Source organism: Asterias amurensis, chromosome 13 (genome assembly GCF_032118995.1).
Source record: "Asterias amurensis chromosome 13, ASM3211899v1".
NCBI classification, from domain to species: domain Eukaryota; kingdom Metazoa; phylum Echinodermata; class Asteroidea; order Forcipulatida; family Asteriidae; genus Asterias; species Asterias amurensis.
The window spans coordinates 11,261,854-11,288,652 of NC_092660.1; the positions used below are offsets into that span (position 1 = coordinate 11,261,854).

General features: G+C 38.7%; 3 protein-coding genes and 1 pseudogene across 5 annotated transcripts in view; 1 reads left to right on the plus strand and 3 right to left on the minus strand.

The window, feature by feature from the left end:
• LOC139945733 (low-density lipoprotein receptor-related protein 2-like) overlaps nt 1–8,890 on the minus strand; it is a 56,313-nt gene extending 47,423 nt beyond the window's left edge. For 2 of the 3 annotated variants that reach the window (XM_071943111.1, XM_071943109.1), the window contains exons 1-2: nt 8,741–8,890; nt 558–674 (exon numbers count right to left, since the gene is read on the minus strand). In XM_071943111.1, coding sequence (XP_071799212.1) covers nt 558–674; nt 8,741–8,837 — 214 coding nt within the window. In that variant the 5' untranslated portion in view covers nt 8,838–8,890. The remainder of the gene's footprint in view (nt 1–557; nt 675–8,740) is intronic. The other variant, XM_071943110.1, reaches the window with a different exon arrangement.
• LOC139945737 (uncharacterized) lies at nt 3,212–5,896 on the plus strand. The gene is made up of 4 exons (XM_071943114.1): nt 3,212–3,836; nt 4,098–4,269; nt 4,667–4,821; nt 5,229–5,896. The coding sequence occupies exons 2-4, from the start codon at nt 4,163–4,165 to the stop codon at nt 5,552–5,554; spliced, it is 588 nt and encodes a 195-aa protein (XP_071799215.1). The 5' UTR covers nt 3,212–3,836; nt 4,098–4,162; the 3' UTR covers nt 5,555–5,896.
• On the minus strand, nt 6,481–8,637 carry LOC139945736 (P2X purinoceptor 7-like; annotated as a pseudogene).
• A 3,195-nt stretch (nt 8,891–12,085) lies between the features above and the next one.
• LOC139945734 (uncharacterized) overlaps nt 12,086–26,799 on the minus strand; it is a 34,594-nt gene continuing 19,880 nt past the window's right edge. The window contains exons 19-31 of the mRNA XM_071943113.1: nt 26,435–26,756; nt 25,013–25,240; nt 24,503–24,764; nt 23,578–23,716; nt 22,583–22,770; nt 21,657–21,894; nt 20,679–20,836; nt 19,408–19,562; nt 18,089–18,331; nt 16,863–17,121; nt 15,466–15,604; nt 15,135–15,307; nt 12,086–14,409 (exon numbers count right to left, since the gene is read on the minus strand). Of these exons, the coding sequence (XP_071799214.1) occupies nt 14,224–14,409; nt 15,135–15,307; nt 15,466–15,604; nt 16,863–17,121; nt 18,089–18,331; nt 19,408–19,562; nt 20,679–20,836; nt 21,657–21,894; nt 22,583–22,770; nt 23,578–23,716; nt 24,503–24,764; nt 25,013–25,240; nt 26,435–26,756 (2,690 nt within the window). The 3' untranslated portion in view covers nt 12,086–14,223. The remainder of the gene's footprint in view (nt 14,410–15,134; nt 15,308–15,465; nt 15,605–16,862; nt 17,122–18,088; nt 18,332–19,407; nt 19,563–20,678; nt 20,837–21,656; nt 21,895–22,582; nt 22,771–23,577; nt 23,717–24,502; nt 24,765–25,012; nt 25,241–26,434; nt 26,757–26,799) is intronic.

The following is a 26,799-nucleotide window of genomic DNA, read 5'->3' on the forward strand; positions in this document are numbered from 1 at the left end:
CTCTTTCTTAACAATAGTAATAAACTACAGCATTATAAAGGCGCACTTTACTGAGAAACATTGAAAGCACCGGTCAGGATCAGAAGTTAAAGATTAAGATAAAGTATTGTCAAGATGTTTGAAAGCAAGCATGAACAAGTGTGGTTTAAGTTTCTGCTGGAAGATAGTGATGTTGTGTATTTATAGGGCCCAATGTCATGGAGTTGCCTAAGCAGAAAATATATTGCTTAATGTTCTGCTAAACAGAAATGAGCAGAACACCACTCACAAATTGTACATGTTAGTTTTTGCCTAGGCCGAAGCAGCTCTATGAAATTGGGCAATGCTTTAATTTGGACATTCCAGATCACAGTCACTGTCCAAATTGCAGGGATGCACTTTGACACATGCTCAGTGGTTGCACGCTCTCACATGCAACACAGTAAAATCCACTATGCAAAAAATACACAAAATATACCCCAGTGGCCACAGTTTTGTATATCAAACATTGAACGTGGTAGTTTGGCTCACTGGTATTTCCATGAAATGTTAACAATTTCAACATGTGGCCTCCTAACCTTCACAGCTACTTTCGTCTGAAGAATCTGTACAATCTTGTTGACCATCACATTGCCAAGATGCCGGGAGGCACTGTCCGTCTGATCCGCACGTAAACTCAGTATCTTTATCACAAGCTTTGCGGTACAAAGGATAAATGGGATTTGAGGCATTGCATGGTGATATATAAATGTATATTTGGATTACTACAAACCATACAAGTCAGACTTAAGACAAAAAGTGCTCAGAAAATTGTTTCTAATGGTCATCTAATGGTCATCAGTAGTGGTCATTTTATGAATATTTACAAAACAATTTATCTCCCACATTCTCAGTCGATTGCAGTCTATAACCCATGGTTTAGTGCCGTAGTGGCTAAGGGAAAGATTTTGGCCGATGGCCAGCTAAAAATAAAAACAAGTTGCCTTTTTACATTTTATGGACAGTCATAAAATTGGGCCAATGGTCATCCTAGTGGTCAGCTGTGATCGTTTCACAAAAAAATTAAAGAATGCAACTCCTTTTCAAAATCGAGTCCAATTTCGGGTGGAACAGTTTTTGGTCATTGGTCACCTTGTGGTCACTCGGTCAGCAGTGGTCATTTTATGTAAAAAACAATGCTTTTTGGGGTTGAACAAAGAATTGACTTGAGTGGGATTCGAACCAACGACCTCCGGATTAACATGCCGACGCTCTACCAACTGAGCTATCTAGCCCTATATTGGTGGTGTCCCTATTTTGTCAATATCTTTGTTCGGGGGTGCCAGTCAGAAGCCATACAACCGTTAACTGCCGTGTAGCTAAGGATCACACCTAAATTACGATACAACCTGGGAAGCGGCAGCTAGGGGATCACCTTAAGGGGATGCAACTTTTTGTTTCAGATATCAATATAAACCACAAGGGAAACTGGCACCCCCGAACAAAGATATTGAGACAAAATAGGGACACTGCCAATATAGGGCTAGATAGCTCAGTTGGTAGAGCGCCGGCACGTTAATCCGGAGGTCGTTGGTTCGAATCCCACTCTAGTCAATTCTTTGTTCAACCCCAAAAATCTTTAAAAATTTACCCAGTCAGTTTCCCTTGTGGTTTATATTGATATCTGAAACAAAAAGTCGCATCCCCTTAAGGTGATCCCCTAGCTGCCGCTTCCCAGGTTGTATCGTAATTTTGGTGTGATCCTTAGCTACACGGCAGTTAACGGTTGTATGGCTTCTGACTGGCACCCCCGAACAAAGATATTGACAAAATAGGGACACTACCAATATAGGGCTAGATAGCTCAGTTGGTAGAGCGTCGGCACGTTAATCCGAAGGTCGTTGGTTCGAATCCCACTCTAGTCAATTCTTTGTTCAACCCCAAAAATCACTTATAAATTTACCCAGTCAGTTTCCCTTGTGGTTTATATTGATAAAAAACAATGCCATACATTGTTATACTTTTTACTTAATTTTATAGGGCTGATATTCATGATTTGTGAAACTCTTCACTTAAAAAATACAAAAGTGTCATCACACAAGTCCCTTTTGTTCACTAAAATGTGTTCCTTCCTCCAACCACTACATTGCGTACACTAAATATTACCAGAGTGGGTGTTTCCAAGTATTTTTTTGTGTGCGAAGTCTAATTGATTCGCTGCCACAAATAAAAACCAAGAAAAATTCAAGAACTGCACTCACATTAAAATCAATGTATGCCAAGCCAATGCTTGGGGAAAACGAAGCATGTATTGCATTTTTGCAGTTAAAAACCATGCCATCTTTTTTTTTACTGCAATCGCATGGGGTTGGATGGGGGAGGGAATGAGGCATGTTAATCAAACTAACAATTGATGATTTATTAAAGCACAGCTTATATTTTCCGGCCTGATGTTGTAAAAAAAGATCATACGGATGAACGGTAGATAAGTTCCCTGACTATAATAACGGTTTATCTTGTAAACTTTTAGTTCTTTTTAAAAATAAGTTTGGAAGTTTTGCAAAAGAGAATCTTACACTTCCCAAAGTATAGTAAAATTATGATTGATGTGACTACTTTGAAGGCACAACATGGACATATGGTAATTACTCAAAATAATTGTTAGCATTACAACTTAGGACAATGGAAAGCTGTTGACAGTATAAAACATTGTGAGAAACGGCTCCCTCTGAAGTAACGTAGTTTTGAGAAAGAAGTAATTTGAACTTGATTTTGAGACCTTAGAATTAGAATTTGAGGTCCTCGAAATCAAGCATCTGAAATCACACAACTTTGTGTGACTTCCATGGTGTGACAAGGTGTTTTTCCTCCCATTATTATCTCGCAACTTCGATGACCAAATGAGCTCAAATTTACTGGTTTGTTACTTTCTGCATATGTTCAGATGCACCAAGTGAGAAGACTGGTCTTTGACAATTACCAATAGTGTCCAGTGTCTTTAAAAGTTTAAAGGCCGTGAAAAATGATAGCTTTGAGGGACGGAAAATACATATACATTATAAAACAAGCCCTACTGATTCCAAATAAAATATTACTTTACCATTATCTGTGTATTTGACCTTGAAAAAGAAGCGACAACCCTAGCACTCGCATGACCCCCTCTGCCCCCATAACGTAAAAGTAGGACTTTGAGATAATGATATGCACGTGACCCCAAAAACGTCATAAAGGAGATCGAGTCACGTGACGCGGAAGTACACTAGGAGCTTCAACGTGTGTGTGTATGCTTTGTTTTCGCCGTAGCGATGCGAGCTTCACAATTTTATCCTCTGGTTGTATCCCAGTTTAGTATCATTTAATCTTCGATTTGTGTATCTAAAGTTCAGTGCCGACACTATCAAAATGCCCGAATCGTGTGTTTTAGGCGGGTGCACACGTAATATACTGAAAAATCCCGAAGTATTTTGGTTGTTGTTTCCCCAAGATAGTGCACTGCCAGCGAGCATGAGTTCGTTTCGTCAACAACACACGTTCCGACTTCACACTACATGTAGGTAGTTCATCTTTTGTCTGCTCGGCTCACTTCACCGATGATTGTATTGACGAAACAGTTAAGAAGAAGCGAAGTCTTGGCTTGCCATTTCGGTTCAGACTTAAAGTTGGGTATGTCCCAAGCATCAAAGGACCAACAGTATCGGTCATGCATCAACGTCCGACACCGAGTACTTCGACGGGAATTCCTTCGACGTCCGCCGATGTGCAGACTCAGTCGGATGAGCCCGGCCCTAGCAGTTAGCACAAGCACCGCAGAGAAGACATGGAGTACAGATCCTCGTAAGCGCTCTGGGGGAGCATACCTCAAAAGGGAAAGAGCAAGGGTATGTACAAACCACCGATTTCGTTTGTCCAATTATTCATAATCATGGTCATTGGGGAAAGTTTCAATGCGGTTGTAAATTTAACAGTAATTAATACAAAAATTTATCTGAAAATGTTTTATATTTTTTTTTTAAGTCAATGCCATGCCATGGACTTCATTCAGCTTGAAGTAATTGAATTTTAAAACTGTTCTCTCATGGACCAGCAGACACTGTATTTGTCACTAAAGGTTTGTACACCTTTTGTTGAATATTTTTCAGGGTCGGCTTCTGCCAAGAAAGTTGCAGCCATTCTGGACAGCACGTGGACAAGAAAGGATGTGAAAATGTTGTCGCCATCCATGCAGACATCCTCGGTGGAAGGCTTCCACTCGGTTATTAACCAGTACGCGCCTAAGATGTTTTCATTTTTGTATGAGGGCATGTTATGCAGGTGAGCAAGTTTGGTCTACATACTAGGTTTAACCATATACTTTAGAGGGTGGTTGCGGGGGGGGGGGGGGGGGGGGGGGGGGGGGGGGGCTATCTGTAGTGTATGCCTTAGAAGCTGTGGGATGGGGAATTGACTAGAAAGAATAACTACGGGCCTGACCCCCCTAACTAATTTATGGGACCTGCCCTTGATTTTTGCAATTTTTCAAAGAGTAGATCATAATTGGGTGAAACTTTTAGGTTTCATGATTAAGGTATAAAAACAAAATGTACATGTACAGTGCATTAGTATTTTGTGCATTCCACTAGCTTTCATTTAAAGGTTCGGCCAAGGTTTTGGCAGTACATACTGCAACACCATGCATTTTATCATACAAGTACATCCTTGTTTATTTCAGAATATACCTTGCTGCGCTTCATTTCAACGAGAACACCAACAGGGCACAGGCCATGGACAGGGAGGGCAATCCAGCATTCAGCATCTGCTATCCAAGGGCCAAGCAGACCACGGGGGGATATACTGTCAGGAAGGTGCTCATAAAGGCCACTCACAGTAAGTGCATGGTTGTGTGCAAGTACATACATATGCTGGCACAAGAGGTGTTCTTGTCGTGATTAATGATTTCTTTGCAAATAAACTTCAACTGATCTAAGTAATTTTTACTTTTTATTTGGGGCACAGTACAAAGACTAAATTTCTGTAAGATACAGTTGATGTTCAAGTCTCCTTTTTTTACAGTTTATTTCAAATGAACAACTTCTTTGTTTTGGGGGCACCCCCTTATTTTTGTGTATAAAATTTTCCTTGTTTCACAATTTGCGCCTAGTTTTTCACCCTTCACATTCCTCTAGCAATATTTTGCATGCATCAAAGTTAACCAATTGATTAGGCAAATCCACATGAAGTTGTATGTGCACATTGTGGGTTGTGTCCTTATAATTGATTTTATTACATTATAGATTTCAGCAAGAGGATCATGGAAAAGGTTCTGTTACTCTGCGCAGCTGGGGCAGACACCAGAGCCAAGTACCCGGAGCTGAAGGCAAATCCTGGATATCTAACAGCAAAGGTAACTCGCCCTGACAAAACACAGGCTGTGAAAGAATTTGTGTCAAGGTTTGGTAAAGCGGTGGAGCCTGTAGGAAGACCAGAGGGGACTGAAGGTGTGGTTGTTCCAGCAAGTATGGCAACAAAGAAGAAGAAGAAGAGCAAGCTTGCTGACAAAAGGCATACTGAGGGCCAACAAGAGGGAGAACCTTCATCCAGAAAGAAACGCAAGAAGTAAACGCCAAGTTGCCGCTAGCACATTCTTTGTGATTTTATTAAAGTTGTGTGTAAACCAACAGGGTACATTGAAAACTTGTGGATAAGGACTGTTGCAACTAACACAAAATTGGAAGTTTTTTGGTTTTAATACCTTTGATAAATTCTTGTGAAACATTACAGTAGATACTGGCAAGGCATGTACCGACCTACAAAATTGCCACAAAAAATATCAACTTGGAATGCTGCGTTTGCCTGGTTTAAATAAGCTAAATGTTTACGTGCACAATCTTTATTATACTGTTGCCCACTTCTGAACAAAACACAAGAATTCGTCAAATGTGGTCAGTTTCATATTTCTAAAAGAAACACAATAAGATGTTCTGTGTGAAACACTCAACTGTCAAAGAAACACAAAGAGAACTGGATATTTGGGACCCAAGAATTTACTCTTTGTAAACAGGACTTCCTTGTTAAGGTGATTTTTAATGACTCGACCAACCTGTTGTACTTAAAATAAAAAAACCACAAGATTTAATAAATCGCAGTGCCAATTTTGAACTAAGTGAAAGATTTTTTTTGTAATTTTATTTTGCCCATGAAATTGGTGTGTCTGCATTCCACTGCTCAGTGGGAAGATGTACAGTTTAGTTTGTTACAGGTAATACAGTGAAGATGCCTCCGACAGTGATTTTATCAAAATTCTCAAGATAAAAAAAAACATGCTTCCAAAACAAAGGTTCATGAATGCAACCTGTGCCTTGGGGTATTGAAAAAGTCGAAATGGCATCTCACACCCTTTTTCCTCAAACAGAAATTTTGGATTATCGTCAGTCATAATATTTTCTCAATTTGTCAGTGTAGGGACCCATTTGCTGCAGTATATATGGGTGGGTGGGTGGTTGGGTGGGTGGGGGTGACGACACAACAGAGCATAATCCTTTGATATTCATTATGCATTCATTTCAGCATGCATTTATTGTTACTTGGTTTGCACACTAGAATACTATTCGACTGAACTCAACCAATATAACTAGCCATGGCTACCACTACATTTTTAAATAAAAATGCAACAACATATTTTTTAAATTTGACATCGTGGTGAGCTTGAATTTTAACAAACACATGTACATGTGCTGTATAATTGTACATTTTTTTTATTGTAAAGTACAAATTCTGTTTTATTTTTCCTACTCATCCATGAGTGCATCACAAAAATGAATTTGACATGGCATTCCCTCAAATATATTTAGTCCAAAACTTTGAATGTAAAATATTTTGTGTAAAAAAAATAAAAAAAATGCAAAGGCCTCTTTTGTAAACTTTACAAAAATGCTTGACCGTTCAAACTCATTTTTGAAAGACTATCATCATATTTACATTGTAAAGTGTATATTTACTCCTAAACCATGTAAAAGTGTTACTGATATCCAGTTATGTGTTACTATATTGTAAATCTACATGTCATCAAGGTCAGGAAATCTAAACCCTTCATAGTTGCCTCCTTCATCGGGGAAAGTCGTTCTGGTTATCCCCATTATGCATGCTGGAAGGGGCACTTTGTTGTGTCTTCCAAGGTAACCATAACACCACCTGATCACCTGCCGATAAGACACATGTCTGTACTTTCTGTGAAATAAAAAATAATACCGTTCTGTTTTACAATCAACAAACTGTATATCATTTGTCCATTTGTTACGTTGAATTGACCAATGTTCTAGCCAGTATCAGTGTTACCAGGATAAGTGGGATTTAACGAAATGGGCTTATCAAGAGAGTCGCCTTTACTTTGGGGGTGGGAAAAGTGTCCTGATACATGTTCATGTATGTCACGTTTCTCATAAAATAGATTATCTGAATATAATAACCAGGTTGTGTGCTTCTATTTCGGTTCAAAAATCTTACAGAAAAAAAAGTTGAAATTTAAAAACATTGAAAATTAACTCTTACCGTGGAAGGTCACCTTCAACAGCTCTATCCCCATACTGTTGTCGGTACGCATAGTACGCTGTCTCTAGTGTTCCGGGGTTCAGACATGTAGCCGAATACCAAGGATGGTCTGTAAAACAACTGAAACCCTCAATGCGACTCCAGTATGAACGATTTTCTCCTGTATGGCTGCAATCTCTTTACAGCAAATGCAGTTGTGAACGAACTCCATCACCAAACATTTACCACAGGAACACCTTCAATTCAAAAAGCAAGACAATTTATAAGTCAGACATTTTTTTAGAGAACTGTGGCATGGAATTTAACTCAACATTCATGTACACAACTGAATTTCACTTGGTTCACATCATGACAAATTAGACACTAACAGTTACAGAAAACTACTCACAAACAAAGCTTTCTTTGCATTGTATGATGTATGATTGTGTAGATATAGACGAGCGAGTATAAAGGCCTATGATTTTATGAGCCAAATGACCAGGTATACACACATGGGTACGTGTTTTGCCCTCATCAATATCAGCAAAAGCCTACATACACAGGCTATGTAAAATCAGTGAACTATACTATGTCAATGATTCAGAAATTAAAATTACCAGTCGGTATTGTTCAATCGCTCGTTGTTGGCAGCTTAGTCATTCCCATCTTGTTCATCATCGGGGTCGGCGTCATCGGCAGCAGCAGCGTCACCTTGATGTTGGCGTGGTCTTGCCAGTGGCTCGAATCTATATGGTTCAGCCCCACGAACCACCTCCTCATCCTCATCGTCTGGCTCAACGTCTCCCGATCCCCCTGAGATACTTTCATATCCTTCACTGAAACCATCAGAATCTACACTGATTTCTTCCCAAAATTCGTCACCGGAGTTTTCAGAGTCTGACATGTTTACTTCGTCGAGATAGAATCGGCGGACAATACACGCACATTACATGTGGGGCTTGCGTAGCGTGCGTGAGTTGTATGGGTACCAGACTTAGTCAGTCTCCTTTATGACGTCACAGCCATTGCGCAACAACCAATCGTGACCTCTGCATTTTCAGAATCGCGACGCGCGGGCTTTTTAAAAAATCCTTGTTTTAATCTTTTTACAATTTCGAGAAATTATCTTTGTATACTTATATATTGTGTTTGATACATCAGCAAATAGATTTTGAAAGTGGATTGAATGGAAACTTCTCATTTTCCACGCACTTTAATTAAACTTCCCCAATGCCAATACAAAATATAATGCATAGCCACAGTCAGAAAATGTACTTACCATTTGCTTTGCAAAGAAAGGAAAACAACAGAAGTACCATAAAATGTTGAGCCATCTTCACAGAGGTGGCTCTATCCACTCTATCAAACCACCACATCCTGCTCAGCTTATCACAACCACTGTACTGGAAATGAAGGAAGTCTTTTGTCTCTGATTGTTTATATAGGAACAATTTCTTACCCCCAAGGGAGGTCACAGCTGCTCAGATTACAGGATGCAACCCTGGGGAAAATAAATCAAGGTTACACAATGGCACTATATACAGTGTGGGAAAAGATGTTCATAGAAAAACTGTAACACTAGAGTCCTTACTTCAGTTTCTGATAAGCAGAACTAATCAAGATACTAATCAAGATACCAAACACAGATGGTACATGAGGATCACTAGTTTGGCTTGTTACATGATTCTGGAAAGCATAATTTTGGTTGTGTTGTTGTTAAAGGCATGGACACTTGTGGTAATTGTCAAAGACTAGCCTTCACAGTTGGTGTATCTCAACACATGCATAAAAAAACAAACCTGTGATAACTTAAGCTCAATCGATCGTCGAAGTTGCGAGATAATAATGAAAGAAAAATAACCCTTGTCACACAAAGTTGTGTGCGTTGAGATGGTTGATTTCGAGACCTCAAGTTCTAAATCTGGGGTCTTGAAATCAAATTCGTGGAAAATTACTTCTTTCTCGAAAACTATGGCACTTCAGAGGGAGCCATTTCTCACAACGTTTTATACCATCAACCTCTCCCCATTACTCGTCACGAAGAAAGGTTTTATGCCAATAATTATTTTGAGTAATTACCAATAGTGTCCACTGCCTTTAAGCTCATTTTTGTGTTCAAAAGCAGCTCTGTTTGAAATCAATTGATGTATGAGTGTGTTTTTTTTTTTGGCTAGGGCAGTCTTGTAGTTTTGGCAGTGATAGATGCACTACAGAAATTGTAACCTTGACATTTATTTTTTGCTTGGAATTTTTGTTCTATTATTCCCTTTTTCATGATCCTGCTGTCCAAGATTCAATTCATTATTACTTGAAGGGCTAGTCGTCTGCACTGCATATAGAGGTTTTACTCATCTCTTTTATGGTCTAACTCTAAGATCAGATAGCACGTCTTTGCATGGAGGGTATGGAGCCAGTTTTACCTACATAGTCTTTGGTACCATTGCCCATAGAGCAAGGAACCTATGCATTGCCTACCATGGTGTTACTGAAGATACAAACCGTTGTTTGTTTGGGACGAATCTCTCTGCCCTATGCTCTGCCCATAAACAGCCCATTCCACACTTGAGGTTCGATCTGTATCCTTCCTGTTCACGTTCAGTAAACACACCCACCAGTTTGGTGCCCTGTACCACCTGGTACAAAACAACTTTCTCTTTGTCAAGGTCTGTCTAACACTTGGGGGTCAGATTCAACCTTTCCCCCCAAAAAAGTAAATCACTTAATTTAATTACCACAGTCTGTACCAGGCTGTGCAACCAAAGACCCACATTACCATACATACCTGTTGGGAATCCTTAGCACAGACATGGGTATCGCCTCTCAAAAACATAATTGAAAGTCAGAGTTGATTTTTGAATCATTCCTTTTACCATCTTTTACAGACACAATGCGTATTATGCTTATTTATCTTCAAGGTTATTCTATAATAATGGAAATTTGGCTGCCATGTGGTTTTTTCTGGGAGTATATTCTGAGAGCAATATTTTCAAAGAGGCATATTAAAAGTGGTTTAGTTTTGCATTCGTTTTTCTGCTGTATTGTGTTTTTATATTGATTTTTTATTGAGTATTCTGGCACGCACATTAATGAGAAAGTTGACATTTTGTGTCATAATTTCCACATAAATCCAATAATTATGAAAGTAAAAGCTGGACAAGTTTTGAGATGTGCCCTCTTTTATCATTTCACAAGTTGATAAGAATTAGACAATGCAATCTCCATAAAATATATTATTTACTGATTTCTTCTATTAGGCTGTGTACAAATCGTGCCTTCAGGAAGTCCAGGCTCTGGGGCTCTTTTGTAAACATGCGATGTCACAGGTCACATCATCTATATTTTGTTAAGAATAAAAAGGGATATATTTGGGGGCTTAAAAATTTACACACTTTTACAAAACCTCATTACTTTGAAATGACATGTGTCTCTACATGCTTCACTATCGAAAGTTGTTGTAGGTGTTGTAGGTGTGGCAGAGGTGGAAAACCCATTGTATATAATCAAGATAGTTCATTCATGGTTCAAGTTCATTGCCTTTCCTGTTTACATTTCCCTCTTAAGCTGTTTTACAGCAACCCCGGTTTTTATAATTTTCTTAGCAGCCTTTTGTAACTTGTTTGTATACAGTCACTGTTCCTTTTTTGCATCTCCTCGCGTCTTTTCCCTACCCAACGTGGGTTTTACTCATTAATTTTGTTGAAGAGAGTACCCCAACAGTAAGTCTGTTCATTGGTATTATTAATTTACTTTTTAAGTGGTCCATTTTTCCCGGTTATATAGGAATCTAACCAAGAGTTGTTATTGACATTAGTTTTAAGAGTGATATCAAGCGTACATTCCCTCTAAGTCTTTGGACCTAACAATCAAGGACTGAATTTTCTTGCCTGTACTGGCCACAAATAGCCAAGCAATACACAGGGGATCCGAAGCTTCCATAAAAGCATAGTGACCTGGTGACATTAGGTGAATTTGGTAAATACAGAAGCGTGCTGTTTTAAAGCCAGTGGACACTATTGGTAAATGTCAAAGACCAGTCTTCTCACTTGCTGTATCTCAACATATGCATAAAATAACAAACCTGTGAAAATTTGAGCTTGATTGGTTGTCAGAGTTGCGAGATAACTATGAAAGAAAAAACGCCCTTGTCACACTTTCAGATGCTTGATTTCGAGACCTCAAATTCTAAACTTGAGGTCTCGAAATCAAATTCGTGGAAAATTACTTCTTTCTCAAAAACTACACCACTTCAGAGGGAGCCGTTTCTCACAATGTTTTGTTCTACCAACCTCTCCCCATTACTCGTTACCAAGTAGGTTTTATGCTAATAATTATTTTGAGTAATAACCAATAGTGTCCACTGCAAAAAATTACTTTTAGATTTAATCACTATATTTATCTGGATCATAAATTATGTTGACGGCCAGATACTTTGTTTTAAATAAAGTTTTTGTTTTGTTTTGTGTTCCATTGAGAATCAACATATTATACTTTATCAAATTAATTTATACAATCATTTATACTTGGCAAGGGACAATTTGGGTGCACTTAACCTCTTGCTCAATGTTCATTTCTCCTATAACTTGTTTTTGCAATTTGTTGTTCATGTTTGTGCTAAAACACATCATTCACCAACACACCCCATTTCATAATTGGTATGTGTACAAAACAACTACCATGCAAATGAAGGCTTCAGTCGAGGCTTAGCCACTGAATATTCATGAAACTTTTGGCCAATCACAGTTTGTGTTGGGCAGCCAAGCCAATCAGGAGCATGGTAGTATGGGCGTGTGTGGCAAATCCTTGGCAGTGTTTCATGGCATGGTAAAACTTAGCTAATCAACCAATAGGGGGAGGCAACATTGGATCGGTTTAGAATGTGTCACTCAGCCACAGTCAACAAAGGTGTTTATTGTTCTTTTATCCGACTCTTGAGTATAATGATCCTTAAAGGCAGTGGACACTATTGGTAATTACTCAAAGTAATTATTAGTATAAAACCTTTCTTGGTGACAAGTAATGGGGAGAGGTTGATGGTATAAAACATTGTGAGAAACAGCTCCCTCTGAAGTGCCATAGTTTTCAAGAAAGAAGTAATTTTCCACGAATTTGATTGGAAGACCTAAATCAACCATCTAAATGCACAGAACTTCGTGTGACAAGGGTGTTTTTTTTCTCATTATTATCTCGCAAGTTCGATGACCGATTGAGCTCAAATTTTCACAGGTTTGTTATTTTATGCATATGTTGAGATACACCAACTGTGAAGGCTAGTCTTTGACAATTACCAATAGTGTCCACTGGCTTCAATGCAAATTCATATTTAGTTCTAATACAAAAGCAGTAGAAACTAATTTATAACTTTTTTACACTAATTGTATCTTCGTTTATTCTTCTTTCCTTTAAGAAATCAATATTATTCTCAACTGAGTAAAAATATTCTTGGTTTTAATAGTACAATCATTCCCTTCATACAAAATTTGACAACATGTTTCTGTACACAGAAACATCAATCAGTTTAGCAATTGGTATATAAAACTATACAAATATTTGCTGTATTCAGTTTGTGTTCCAAATTCTTTTTGGGCAAAGATTCCTGGTAAACTAGTAGTATGTAAAGAGCTTGCAAAGAGTAAGCAAAAATATGTTAGCAGAAATTGGGAAGGCAACCAGGGGTAATAATGTGAAGTGCTTTGGGACTCCCTCCGGGTGTGAAAAGCGCTACATAAAAAAGGGTTATTATTATTATTATTATTGGGAAGGAACCATTCATGGTGCCTTTTAGTTCACATTTGTTTGTCACTGGTCCTCATCTACATGTCTTGCTCAGAATATGAGTTATAAGGCAAAATCTTCTTCTATCATAGCTTGATGAAAAAGGTAATTTGAGAGAGAATTTTTTATCTCTCCTAAAGTCTCAAACTCTTGTCAGTATTTGCTCGTGGCCCAATTTTTATAGAGCTGCTTAAGCACGGCAAATTATGCTTATGCATATTTTGGATAGTATAACCTTATTCTGCTTATCTACTTAAGGGCACTGAACACCTTTGGTAATTGTCAAAGACCACTTGGTGTATCTCAACATATGCATACAATAACAAAACTGTGAAGATTTTAACTCAATTTTACGTCGAAGTTACGAGAGAATAATGGCAGAAAAAACACCCTTGTTGCACAAGTTGTGTGTTTTCAGATGCTTGAATTTGAGACCTAACACCCTTGTCGCACAAGTTGTGTGTTTTCAGATGCTTGAATTTGAGACCTCAGCTTAGCTGATGAGATCTCGAATTCAATTCAGTTTTTTATTGAGAAATTACTTCTTTCTTAAAAACTACATTACTTCAGAGGGAGCAGTTTCTCACAACGTATTACTACACTACCAACAACTCTCGATTGCTCGTTACCAAGTCAGTTTTTATGCTAACAATTATTTTGATAATAATCGATAGTGTCCAGTGCCTAAGCTGCTCTCTGAAATTGGGTCCAGCTGAGCCCAAGTTCATAAAGCTGCTTAAACAGCAAATTGTTCTACAGTTTTCTGCTAAGCAAAAATACGCAGGATACCAGTCACAGATGGTACTTGTGGAATGGTATTTTGGCTGGTTACCTTATTCTGGTGTGCATGATTTTGTTTTGCATTGCTACTGTTTGTGCTTAAGTTAAAAAGCAGCTCTATAAAATTGGGCCCTGGACTTTATTGAAAGAACATAGTTCCATAAAAAATACCCCCTCAATAAAACAAAAAGTAAACTATTTCATTGAGGTTTACGGCACTTGGCATTGATAGTTCCCTTCTTGAGTCAGGCTCGGATTCTCTTGTATGCCTTTAGGGATACATTCCACTGCATTCTGAGTGATTGTACACTGAAGATCAAAGTCATTACCAACTCCTTGTTTGGCTAAGAACCGCGTCGTTAATCCACTCACTTGAAGGGGTAACGGTTTCGGATCCTGAATTAGATATAGAAAGATAGATAAAACTTTGTTATCCCTCCGACGGGGGAAATTAAAATGGCCTTGGCAAAGAACTGTGTGCAGATACAATACCAACGATCAGTAACGAAAGGATAACAATTTTAAACAATTAGAAAAATCAATAGTTAAAACAGCCAGAAGATAATTTGGTAATTTGGGATCAGATCCAGCAACACAACGGCTCATTGCTCCAACCACTCATTGTATCATTTGATAGCTGCTGGACCAAATAATAATAATAATGAACGGCACTTATATAGCGCTTCACACAACAGTCCCGAAGCGCTTTACAAAAAATTAATGAGTAAACAGGTATCATCGTGTTCTGATCCTTCTTTGCAAAGAACATTTTCTTCTGGAGTTGGTGTGGAATTTGGCATAGCTGTTTGGATCGCTACGCAGCTCAGGGCTGTATACACTCCCCAGGGAGGGAACTGAGAAAGATTAAAGAAATTTTATTGGCCCAGCGACCACAGCACCATTGTAAAGCGCATTGATACGTTATTGTTAAATGCGCTACATAAGAACTCGTTCTTAATATTATTTGGTGATCTAACAAGCCTTGAATGACATTTTTTTTGTCAGATACTGTGCGCTCTTTAAGTGCTGTATATTATGAAACAAGTATATTTGTTTTGATTTTTTCAAGGGTTTGATAAATGGTACACCAACAAATCTTTGGCTATGAAGTCTTTCATTACCTCACAGCTGACTCCATCCTCCAGCAGGCGCCCTCCATTTTCACAGAGACAGGTCTGTTTGGTCCAATCCAGAAGGCTGCCCACAGGGCAAGCACAGATATAGGGGGGCTGTTTTGAGGGGGAGGGGAGGCAGATATGTGAGCAGGTACTATTCAGACATCGGTTAGGAATAACTGTAAAAAGAAGGAAGGAACAAAAAATAGAAAAACACAGGATTGCTCAGTTTAGAAATGAAAGGAAAGGAAGGCACTAGATTATGAAGAAAGTGGGCTTATCTTATGTCAATGTCATCTTGGTATCTTCCATAAACAATGTTTAAAACCTTACGTACCTCCAAACTCGGACCGGTGTTCAATTGCTGACATAAATAAAGGTCTAGTGTCTAACTGAATAGAATCCAGTATCTCTCCAGTAAACTTGTTGGCAATGATAACTTCTTTTGAATTCCAGTCACCCCAGAATACCATGTGCTGTGAAGAACAGATACATTTTGGAATTACAAGTTTTTTTGAATTTATGTAAAAATCTTGATCTTTCATAATAATCTACTACTTTAGTCTGTTTTCCGATTGTTTGCCCTGAGAAGTCTAATAGTATAAAGCATAATGTACATGTAGATAAACCCTTGTTCTCAATAAAATGTTCTTATTTTTTTTCTTCCAAGGACCAAATTAATATCGTGCTCATGTAATTTCCCTGGGCTTCATTCATATGGATCTACAGGGCTCTCGCTGAAGCTTTCTGTAAAACAACCCACCGGGCTAGTGAACTCTGCAATATACTTGCCCCCAGGAAAGTTGAGAAGCCCAGGCTTTAAAGATGAATTGACATGAATTTATCTTTCCGATGTATTAATGCAGGTTAATGGTCAAATTAGGTTACATTCACACACTCAAAAATAATTAAAATGTTTTGTTTTGTATATAATTTGTTATTCACACCTGAAAAGGAAGAAATATTAGCGATTTAAAAAAGAAGGTTGCACAGTTTTTAGTATCCATAGGGCTAGTTGATAGATGAGATGATTTCTTGCTTGTAAATTTTTTTTTTCTAGACAATGTACGTCAGGCTAGTGTCAAACAGCTACTTGAGCAATAATTTGTCTTTATCATTTAACTATTATTTTACACTATTGAATTGGGATTATTTGGGGAAGATTGAGGCCCGATCTCAAGATAAAAAAAAACAAAAAAACTTCACTTCTGCCGTTGACGGCGTGTGCCAAACTGAAAATAATTTGACTTCATTTGTGGTAGGTTGCTTTGTTATACCTCCCCGCTGCAACAAAGTGGCTATACCAAACAGAGCTCCCACAAATGACGTACTATGGGTGATGTCATAATAGGGTTGTTGTGTTTACAAACCCTTTGCTATTTGTGTACTTTCCCTAAACACTTTCGCAAATCTTTCTAAAAAACACCGGAGAAGGCTATTAAAAAAGTTCTTTTTTTTTACAATTAAAATCTGTTTACCCTCATGTGAACTCAATTTCCTAAATGATTGAAAACATTTAACATGAATTGCTGCAAAGATCACTTGTTGCCGTTTTCTCAGGGGAGTGTCCTGATCTATTATCTCATCATTATTTTACCTCAAAGATGGTGACAGAAAGAATTCAATATACAAGGTCTGTTGAAAAGTCTTTCTGGAAAATGTTTTGATCGCAATGTGATGTCTGGCATTACTGTTCCTACTTCTGTATTACTAAACTTTTTGTTTTTTCTTTACCTGGTGAAGAGCAACACCAAAAGGGTGCTGTACATTCGGGTTGTTCTGAATCAGAATGCGTCGTCCGTCACCGTCGAACCCGACGTATTCCATTCTGTCCAGTTTACTATCCACCCAGTACACCCGTCTAGCTTGGAAATCTAGCGTCAGTCCATTAGGCCAACCAATGTTAGTGTATACCAGTCTTAGAGGCTGAGAACCATCTAAACCTGCCTTGCCGATCATTGCATTGTCTCCCCAGTCAGTCCAGTACAAGTACCTGATGAGCAAAGAGTCAAAAAGAGACAGTACAGTTTTAGGCACTGGACACTATTGGTCATTACTCAGAATGGTTGTTGGCATAAAAAACTTAATTGTAACAAACAATGGAGAGCTGTTGATAGTATAACAAATTGTGAGAAACATAGTAACATAGTTTTTGAGAAAGAGGTTATTTCTCATATAGGATTTGAGGCATTGCCATGGTGAGGTATCAATGTATATTTCTTTTGCGGTAACACCATGTGTGTATCTCTTTGCCAGGTAGAGTTGTTCTTTGGGAACTGTCTTGCTTTATCCTACCGGCCCAGAGTAGATAATCGGAGGTTCGAGGGACTTCTCAGTTCTGAAAAGAACTGTCCTGCTTTTTAACTATTACCAGGGCGGATGGTATAGAAAATAGACTGGACTACTACTTTAGCTTAGAGGATCGTAATTAACTGTACTGCCGCGGAGTCAGTTCTGAATTGGTCTCAACGTTTCGACTAGCTTGCTCTAGTCATCGTCAGGTTATTTCGCACTCAAATATTAAAAGACTGAAGCCTTTTTTAGGCAAAACTATTTGTGCAACAAGGGTGTCAACTTCTTTTTGACTCTCACTGTACATGTACAGGGCCCAATTTCATAGAGCTGCTAAGCACAAAAATTTGCTTAGAATGAAGTTTCTTCCTTGATAAAAAACAGGATTACCAACAAAATGTCCATTTGTTGCATATTTCTTGTTACTGGTATTCAGCTGTTATTTGCTTACCCTAAAAATCACTTGGAAATTTGGTTGGTAATCCTGTTATTATCAAGGAAGAAATTTCATGCTAAGCAAATTTTTGTGCTGAGCAGCTCTATGAAATTGGGCCCAGGTCAGCACTCGTACTCAACAAAATTGCCCCTCTTCTTTTCCAGGTTGAAATATCAAACCTGCACAAATTGTTTTTGCAGTTCATGAATGTTTCCAAACTGATAAAACTTACCCCTCTTTTGGGTCCACTGCGAGACCTCGTGGCTTGTCCAAGTTCTTCAGGATTTTCGTTGATGGGAACTGGCCATTGTTACTGATAACATCAATGGACGCAGGTTGGTCTGTGTTCACCCAGTAGAGGTTTTCACTGACCCAGTCATATGCTAGCCCCTCGGAGGTGTTGGCGATTCCAGATACTACTGTCCGGTCAGTCGCTAAAAGTGTCTGACCAACATTTCCTCCACTAGTGAAATACCTAAAAGAAGCAATGAGAAACAAAATGGTTTAAAAGTTGGAACGGGTTCTTTGCTAGGTAGCACAGTCCATACCAGTCATACATGTAGCAACTCATTTTAACCTTTCCCATCCCACTTAAAGCCATTGGACCCTTCGGTAAACAGTGTTGTCCAAGGCCCACACTTTGTGTACCACAACTTATATATAAAATTACAAACCTGTGAAAATTTAGGCTCAATCGGTCATCGGAATCGGGAGAAAACAACGGAAAAACCCACCCTTGTTTCCGCGCGTTTCGCCGTGTCATGACAAGTGTTTAAAATAAATCCGTAATTCTCGTTAACGAGAACTTGTATTGTTTTGCTGTTTTCTCAAAAAGTAAAGCATTTCATGGAATAATATTTCAAGAGAAGTCTTTCGCCATTGCCTTCTGTAAACCCTGTAAGTTATTGGTAAATCTGTGAACTTTTATTTTTTTTTTAACCGAAAGGGTCCAATGGCTTTAAACCTTTTCCTGGCAGCATCAGTCCAACTTAACTAATCTAAGTTTAGCAACAAACTTCAATAAGTGGCGTAAATGGCCAAGTGGTCTAGTTCAACGGACCTAAGCTGCTTTGGTTCAAATCTCGGTCATGACACTTGAGCAAGGCATTTGACCATAATTGCTTCTTAAAAAGTTGGGAAGATGGTGGCATTCTGCTCTACCAACCAGGCTCCTAGTGGATGATACACAAACCTACATCCTTAAAGACTGTAAAGGGTAAACCCTGTTTTAGCCCCAGTAGTATAGGTGGCAACGTGTGAGTTGGACGATATTTAAACCCAAATCTACTCCATCAAACAGATTTCTTCTATCTATTCACCCCACTTTTTTATAATTATTGTTACTCGTCAAAGATTTCTGTTTTTGTTGCGTTTATTTATTTTGTGACATTAATTATTCACACCTTCATAATAATACAATTTAAATTAACCTGTATTTGAATTGTCTTTGTAACTGCCATCATTAAATAAATGTTTATTGACTTGCATTGTAGCCCAGCCCATTTAAACCCATTTTACCATGGTAAAGAGAATCCAGATTTCTTACTGTACCTGTCGATTGTATCAAGCGCAATATCACCAACAAACATTGCATCTTCCCCGCCATAGGTTATACCAACGACGTCATTCCATCGACCCTGCACATCGTCAAATTGTAACCTCGATGTATCAACCTCCAGAACCTTCAACTGAGCAGCTACCAACAACTGATCACCAAGAAGAAATTTAGAGATACTTATTATAGAGGTCAGTAATAATCAGGCATGGCATTCTTCCTACTTTAAAAAGACACTGGACACCTTGGTAATTGTCAAAGATAAGTCTTCTCACTTGGTGTATCTCAACATATGCACAAAATAACAAACCTGTGAAAATTTGAACTCAATTGGTCGTCGAAGTTGCGAAATAATAACACCCTTGTCATACGAAGTTGTGTGCTTTCAGATGCTTGATTTAGGGACCTCAAAATCTAATCATAAGGTCTCGAAATTAAATTAAAATATTTTAGTGGAAAATAACTTCTTTCTCGAAAACTACGTTACTTCAGAGGGAGCAGTTTCTCACAATGTTTGATACTAACAACAGCTCTCCATTGCTTGTTACCAAGTATGTTTTTATGCTAACAATTATTTTGAGTAATTACCAACAGTGTCCAGTACCTTCAAGTCTGATTTCTGAATTTTGGGCCTTCAGCAAATAGCAAAATTGCATAGCCTTTGAAAGCCTAAATCAGTACAGTACATGTTGGTCAGCCCTCTTTACTCAAAAAGTCTCCTGCTTATATTTCAAGGGCAAAATATATCAGGCATGAGTAGTAGAACAGGAGAACACCTTGAGAAAGAAGTTGGAAGTCGAGGAGTAACACGACTGACAAGGACGTTGGGGGAAGATGGAATATGGGATTGGGCAGATGATTTGTTGGTTGAAATATTGAAACATTTTTGGGGTTGTACAAAGAAGAATTGCCCAGAGCAGGAATTGAACCAGCAACCTGAGGATTAAAATTCCAGCGCCCTACAAACTGATCAGTGGAGCCATTAGCCCTAAATGTTGGCGGTCTTCCTGATTTGTCAATGTATCTTTTTGTTCGGGGGTGCCAGTCGGAAGCCATATAACCGTTAACTGCCGTGTAGCCAGGAATCACACAAATTATTTATGCTACAACATGGGAGTGGCAGCCAGGGGATCACCTTAAGGGGATGTACCTTTTTATTTCAGATGTCAAATGATATACAACAAGGGAAACTGACTGTGCAGAATTACCCCATCTTTCAAAACCCTTGTGGTTTATTATTTCAAAAACATGGAAGACCAGCAATTACCTTGGGTGGTGTTGGGAATGCGTGTCGACATGTTCGATTGTCTGGTAGAAGAACGTAATTATCAGGGCAAATACACTGTAGTCCTGCCAGCAAGCTGAGACATTGTACCCCAGGGCATGGGTCAGGTTGTGTTGTACCACACCAATCTGGAACATTCTCTGTAGGGGAGACAGATATTGGTCATTGGGCTGAGTTTGGTAGGTTTATAAGACAATGTAGGGGGTAACTAAAAGAAAACTTTGTATCACAAGTTGCTGTAATAGTTTGGATAGAAAATGGCTGCTAATTGATCTGGGCAAACTGAAGAGTGCTTTCTATTCTTTTTACAAACTTTATAAGCTCCTTATTGTGTTTTTTCTACTAGTTGCTAGCTACCAATAACTGAACAACATTTTTGAAGAAACATACAAGTATGCTCTGAATTTTTTTTATAGTGTTTATTTGGTTTGTATTTCCCCATTTCAAGTCATGTACTAATTCATTCTTGAATTCCTATGTATTGCTTCACATGTCAAGGAATCAAATTTGTGCACTTTAACGGGTCCCAATTTTTGAATGAGGCTTGAAATATCTATATGATGGTTGAAGTTTCTTTAAAAGGAAGATATTCTTTGGGAACCACTCCACGGTAATCGGTTTTTATATTGCACTTTTCTCACTAAAAGTGTCTCAAAGCGCTTCAAACATTATTACCACTATTCACTGGGCCATTGAAATCCTTTCTAAACCATCTCAGCTCCCTTTGAGTATACAGCGTGCGAAACAACTATGCGCTACAAGCTAAATCAAAGAGCCATTTCTCCCCCTTACAGTTACCCATTTACTCTTGGGTGGAGAGAAGCAATTACAGTTAAGTGTCACGACCGGGATTCGAACCCACACTCTGCTGAACAGAAACACCATAACTTGAGTTTGGTGCTCTAATCCGCTCGGCCACGACACCCCTATTTCTACAGTGAAAGTTTTATCCTAACGTACCACACACAATTTCATCTTCATACTCAGGACAGTCCCCTGGAATGCCGTCACACTGCTGCGATTTAGGTATGCAGCGGCCATTATTACACTGGTAACCCCAATCACCGCAGCCACCATCACAGTTATTTTCATCAGACCCATCCTCGCAATCCTGGTGCCCATCACACGCTTGATTCAGCGAAATGCATTCCCCACTAGTTTGGCACTGGAACTGTCTACGATGGCATTCTCTTCGAGGCTAGAGCGAAACAAAATTGAGCAATACTAAATTTAGTATCAACAATGATAAAAATTAATGATGTTGGAACAATTAAGAGCAGAGCTTGTGTATCTTTATGCGTTAGATAAGGCTGATTTTTTATTGACATTCCAATAACAAGTGTATAAATACAATCAATAGCCTCTTTCACACAACTCTATTCCATGGGGGTGCAACCCAGGGAATAAAGGCTGGCCTTTTGACACAATGATCGCTTTACCCCTGGTCTGCCCCGGCAAATGGGCACAACCCGGGTAAAAGCCTTACATGCTCGGGACCAGAGGTATGCTGTAAAACCCAGCGGTATTCTTGAAACCACTTCTGACACCATGTTCTAAAGACTGCAGGACTTCAGTAGTAGCATTTACTGAAAGTGTTTTTTTCACAGCCCATGACATCATCATACAGCAAGGCTACGGTGGCCTATTAATGCCACTCCATAACAGCTGGAATCCCTTGGAATACATTTTTAGTGACTTTAAGCGGGGACGGTGTGAAAGTGCACAGGGGCTGCATTCACCGGGGATAAAAGATAGAGTTTGAAAAGGGCTTAAGAACACACAAAAAACCCACATGTTTCCATCACGGAATCGACTAAGCACCTGTTTAAAAATAAATTGATTGGAATTTATTTTTTTCTAGGAAAGTCTCCATTCAATATTCTTACCTGGCAACTGACACCGTCTGGTAGCAGAGGACTTCCATTCTGGCAAACACAGATGGAGTTATTGCTTCCAGTCAGCCGGGTATTGTCTCCGGGACAGAAGCATCTAAACCCAGCAGGATCAACTGATCTTGGTACGCTGAGGCAGAAATGGGAGCAGATGTTTCCGGCTTCTTCACATGCATTTGGCGCTGAAAGGAAAAATGTGAATGGTAAGTTTTGAATTTAGCTGAAGTCAAAGACTTTTTTATTTTGCTTTCATGAGTTCATTTTGACAGTGACATTCTGACAAACAAAAATCAAAGTTTGAAAACTAATCCTGCGAGTGAGCACCAACAAAATAACAAGTGGTTAAGCCAGTATAAGCATAAAGGTTTAAGCAGTGCCATGAATTTGGCACTTTGTATAACTGTGTGTTGAATGCAAGTAAAGCCCTCATTATTATTGTTAAACTATGCTTTTTGTCTATTTCCATTTTGGTCCCTTATATCCCTTCAAGTTTTCAATGTCAATGAAGTACCATTAATTGTGGTTATCACACCAAGATTTAAGTAACGAACCACTCTGACGAAACAATAAAAACACAATACTTAACCTTTAGCACACTGATCAAAATGACAAGTCTATACGCCTCTCTTTATATTTATGCATGAGGTATGTCATAGTTCTAACCCAAAACGAGGCCATAGACGCAGCCACTGCAAGTGGTAGCAGACGTGCGCCCATAGCCTCATTTTGGGTAAGAACTATGACGTCATGCATGCATATTAGGAGAGGCGTACTTATACAAAAGTAATCAAATAAACACAAAGTGATCGAAATAAAAACATACTGTAATTTTGGTTGGTAACCTATATTTATGCAAATGTTTTGCAAAGTTTTGTTTACTTACAGACTTTATGAAATTTTCAAAACCAACAATACTCAAAAGAGATTTACTGCTAACCTCACCCGAGTATTACCCCACCATGCATAGTTTTAAATCCTACATAACTTACCGTTTGTTTCATCTGGAACTGCAACAGCTAGCCCCATTGGTCTTAACAGGTTTTTGATGACCACGTCTATCCTACTCCCAGTAAATTTGTTTGCTGAAAACAAGGAGACTTTGCTTATATCGGTCCAGTAAACGGTGTCCTGTAATTGTGAGAAAAAAAGAAGGAAAAAAAGGAAGTTTCTATGTTAAGCTCTGTTTAATGCCCTTTCAAATGTGAAAGAAATGTTTTCTATACTTTTCTCAAAGAGAAGTTCTTTGTGGCAGCTCAAAATATCATTACTGTTAAATTTACGTTGTACTTGTGAGGAAGTAACTTTAAATAAATAGTGAACTTGCGGGTACAACTATGAGTAAATCTCATTGGTGGGAGTGTTTGCTCAGAGAAGAGCCGGTTTGGTCTCGACGTTTCGAACAGTATACTCTGCTCGTCTTCAGGAGAAGAAGTTGTGTATGTTAATACATTCCTCGTCGTTCAATCCCGCTTGAGTTAATTTATCTCTGTGTTCAACCCCAAATCATTCAAAGGTTTGAATCGCGCTCTAGCCAATGTTTCTTTGTTCATCCCAAATCAGTTAAAAGGTTCAAATCCTGCTTTTTCATTGGTGTAAAGCCCGGTTCATACTTCTCGCGAATGCGATACGAATGTTGACGTCAAAAATTCGCAACGCATAATTCGCAGCAGTTCAACTCGTGTTCAAATCACTTGCGAATATCGGTGCGAAAGGAGGGTTGTGACGTCAATATTCACGTCAAATTAGCTTCGCATTCGCATTTGCAGGAAGTATGAACCGGGCTTCAGTGTATAACTATTAATTTTTGTGATTGGGTTGACCACTGAAATGCTACCACCAATCATTTTAATTAGCTGACAACTATCTTTATTATTCATTAGACGTTTTTTTATGATATTTTTAAAGAAAACTTGCTTGGTAAACAGCAATCCCGGACGGTCGTCTTGACATTTCCGTCATGAGGACTCGGCGTTCGCTTCCATCTGACTTGGATGTCTCAATGGTCTGGGATCCAGCGTCCACCCAGTATATACTATCCAGAGAGGCATCGTATGTGAGGCTGGTTGGCCTTTGAAGGTCAGTTGATACAATCTCTGTCATATTACTGCCATCGAGTCCCGCTCTTTTGATTTTAGGGTAGTCCACTCGAGCGCCGTATTCAGTCCAGAACAAGTACCTGTAGAAAAAACAGGGATGAGAATTTTCTCTATATTCAGACCTTTAAAGTCAGCCTAACAAAGAAAATCAGCTGTAGTTTTGTCCACGTTTAAAGAAAAAGTTATCAAAACAACAACAAAAACAATTTTTTTTAATTTAAAATGTTAATAAAATAAAATAAGGAAATGTTAATAAAATAAGGTTTCATGATTATTAACCCACACTTTCGTGTTTTTTTTTGTAAAGTAAAAAAAAAATGCAACTTGCCCATTTTGGGGATCCACAGCAATACTTCTCGGTGTACCAATTCCATCTTGTCTTGAAAGAAGTGTCGCGGTGTAGCTACCATTCCAGGTTGATATACCAATGATGTTCGTTCGAGCGTCCACCCAGTACAGATAACGATGAATTGAGTCAAACGCTATACCGACAGCTGCCCCAGTGCGGGCCTTGATGGTTATAGTGTTGCCTTCTGTGTTATTGATAAACTGCACTCTGAAATCAAGTGTAATGATGATGGTCAGGTTGACTATAGGCGTTATCTTTAGTAATAATAATAATAATGGAATTTTTTTATATAGCGCCCATCCATGTAAACATGCTCCTGGGCGCTGAACAATTAAAGGTCTCTATTAAACCTAAGTCCATACGGTAATAATACCCAAAAATGTAATCTTTCCCTGCCTTTCACCTCTGAGGACAAAGGTTCGAATCCCGAGCCTGTATCTTGCACGTAAAGGAACATTACAGAATTGTTTTTTGCTATCAAAACAGTTGCTGGCAGTGTAAGCACTTTATGTAATCCACCATATACATAAACTGACAAACCTGTAGAAGTTTGAGATCGATCGCCCATCTGGGTCACAAGAAAATAGTGAAAAACTGATTACAAATTTTGCATTGCATCGCTGCCGATGAAAATGCGAATTTTTACATGCTAAAATAGTTTTCGTCTCATGATCACTGAGACAAAAATTTTTTCCATGGCATTGTTTTACTCATTTGTCAAAAACTACAGCACCTCAGCAAGTAACATTTTCAGGGAAGCTTTCTACTATCATAATCTTCAAACTGTGTAAGTTTAATGTAAATCTGTGGACATTGTGTTTTTTGTCCTACAAAAAGTACATAGACCCTTTAATTCAATAAACAGAGCGAAGTTGAGTATATCCCAAGATGTTTAAGGTTATATGTGCATTGCTTCAATGAGTGAAAGAAACAAAGTGAAGTTTTGACAGTTCCAAATATTGCATAGTCTTATTATACACAAAAAATGTTGATGCGTTCATAACATAAGGAATACTAATAAATAGACTGTGAAAGTCTAGTGCGTATTCCAACAATTGGATCTACATGTATCAAAGTACGCAAGTTTGTTTCCTGGACCAAAGCAGTCCAAAAAATGTTTGAATTTGCGCAAGACTTGCACGGTCTATAGCCAGAGGGATGATTGGGTATGTGTTGTACTCACAAATAATAAATAATAATAATCATAATAATAATAAATAATATGTATGAAGTGCCTTTTGCAAAAGTTACAAAGCGCTGTACAGAGTATCTCTGAATAAAGACAATAGTTATCAAACATAAAAAAATGCAGCCCCACCCGTGTGGCCAGCTCTCTGAATCCTTGAGTTGGCCACACACGTGGGGTTAAAAAAATGAAGTCCATCAAAAATATCCTCTCACCTCTTGATGATATTACTTCCAGTATCACTCAAGTATATTCCCTCGTTACCAGGCTGGTCATCGTAAGCCACCGCAGTAGCATGGACCAACCTCTGTACCCCTCCCCGAACTGACCCCAGAAGTGTATCAATAAAGAGGGCACGCTGCCCATCAGCCAGAAGGAGTGGGGGCGGGGTAGGAAAGCTGAAGAGGCACGTTGGCCCGGTGTGTTCTTCAACGAGGTAATAGTTATTAGGACAGATACAACGTACACCCTCTTTGGAATCGATGCATCCAATACCAGCAGGACATGGACTGGGTGTGGACAAACACTCGTTTGTATCTAAGGTGAACAACATGGAATAAATTATCAGAGTTAATTAATT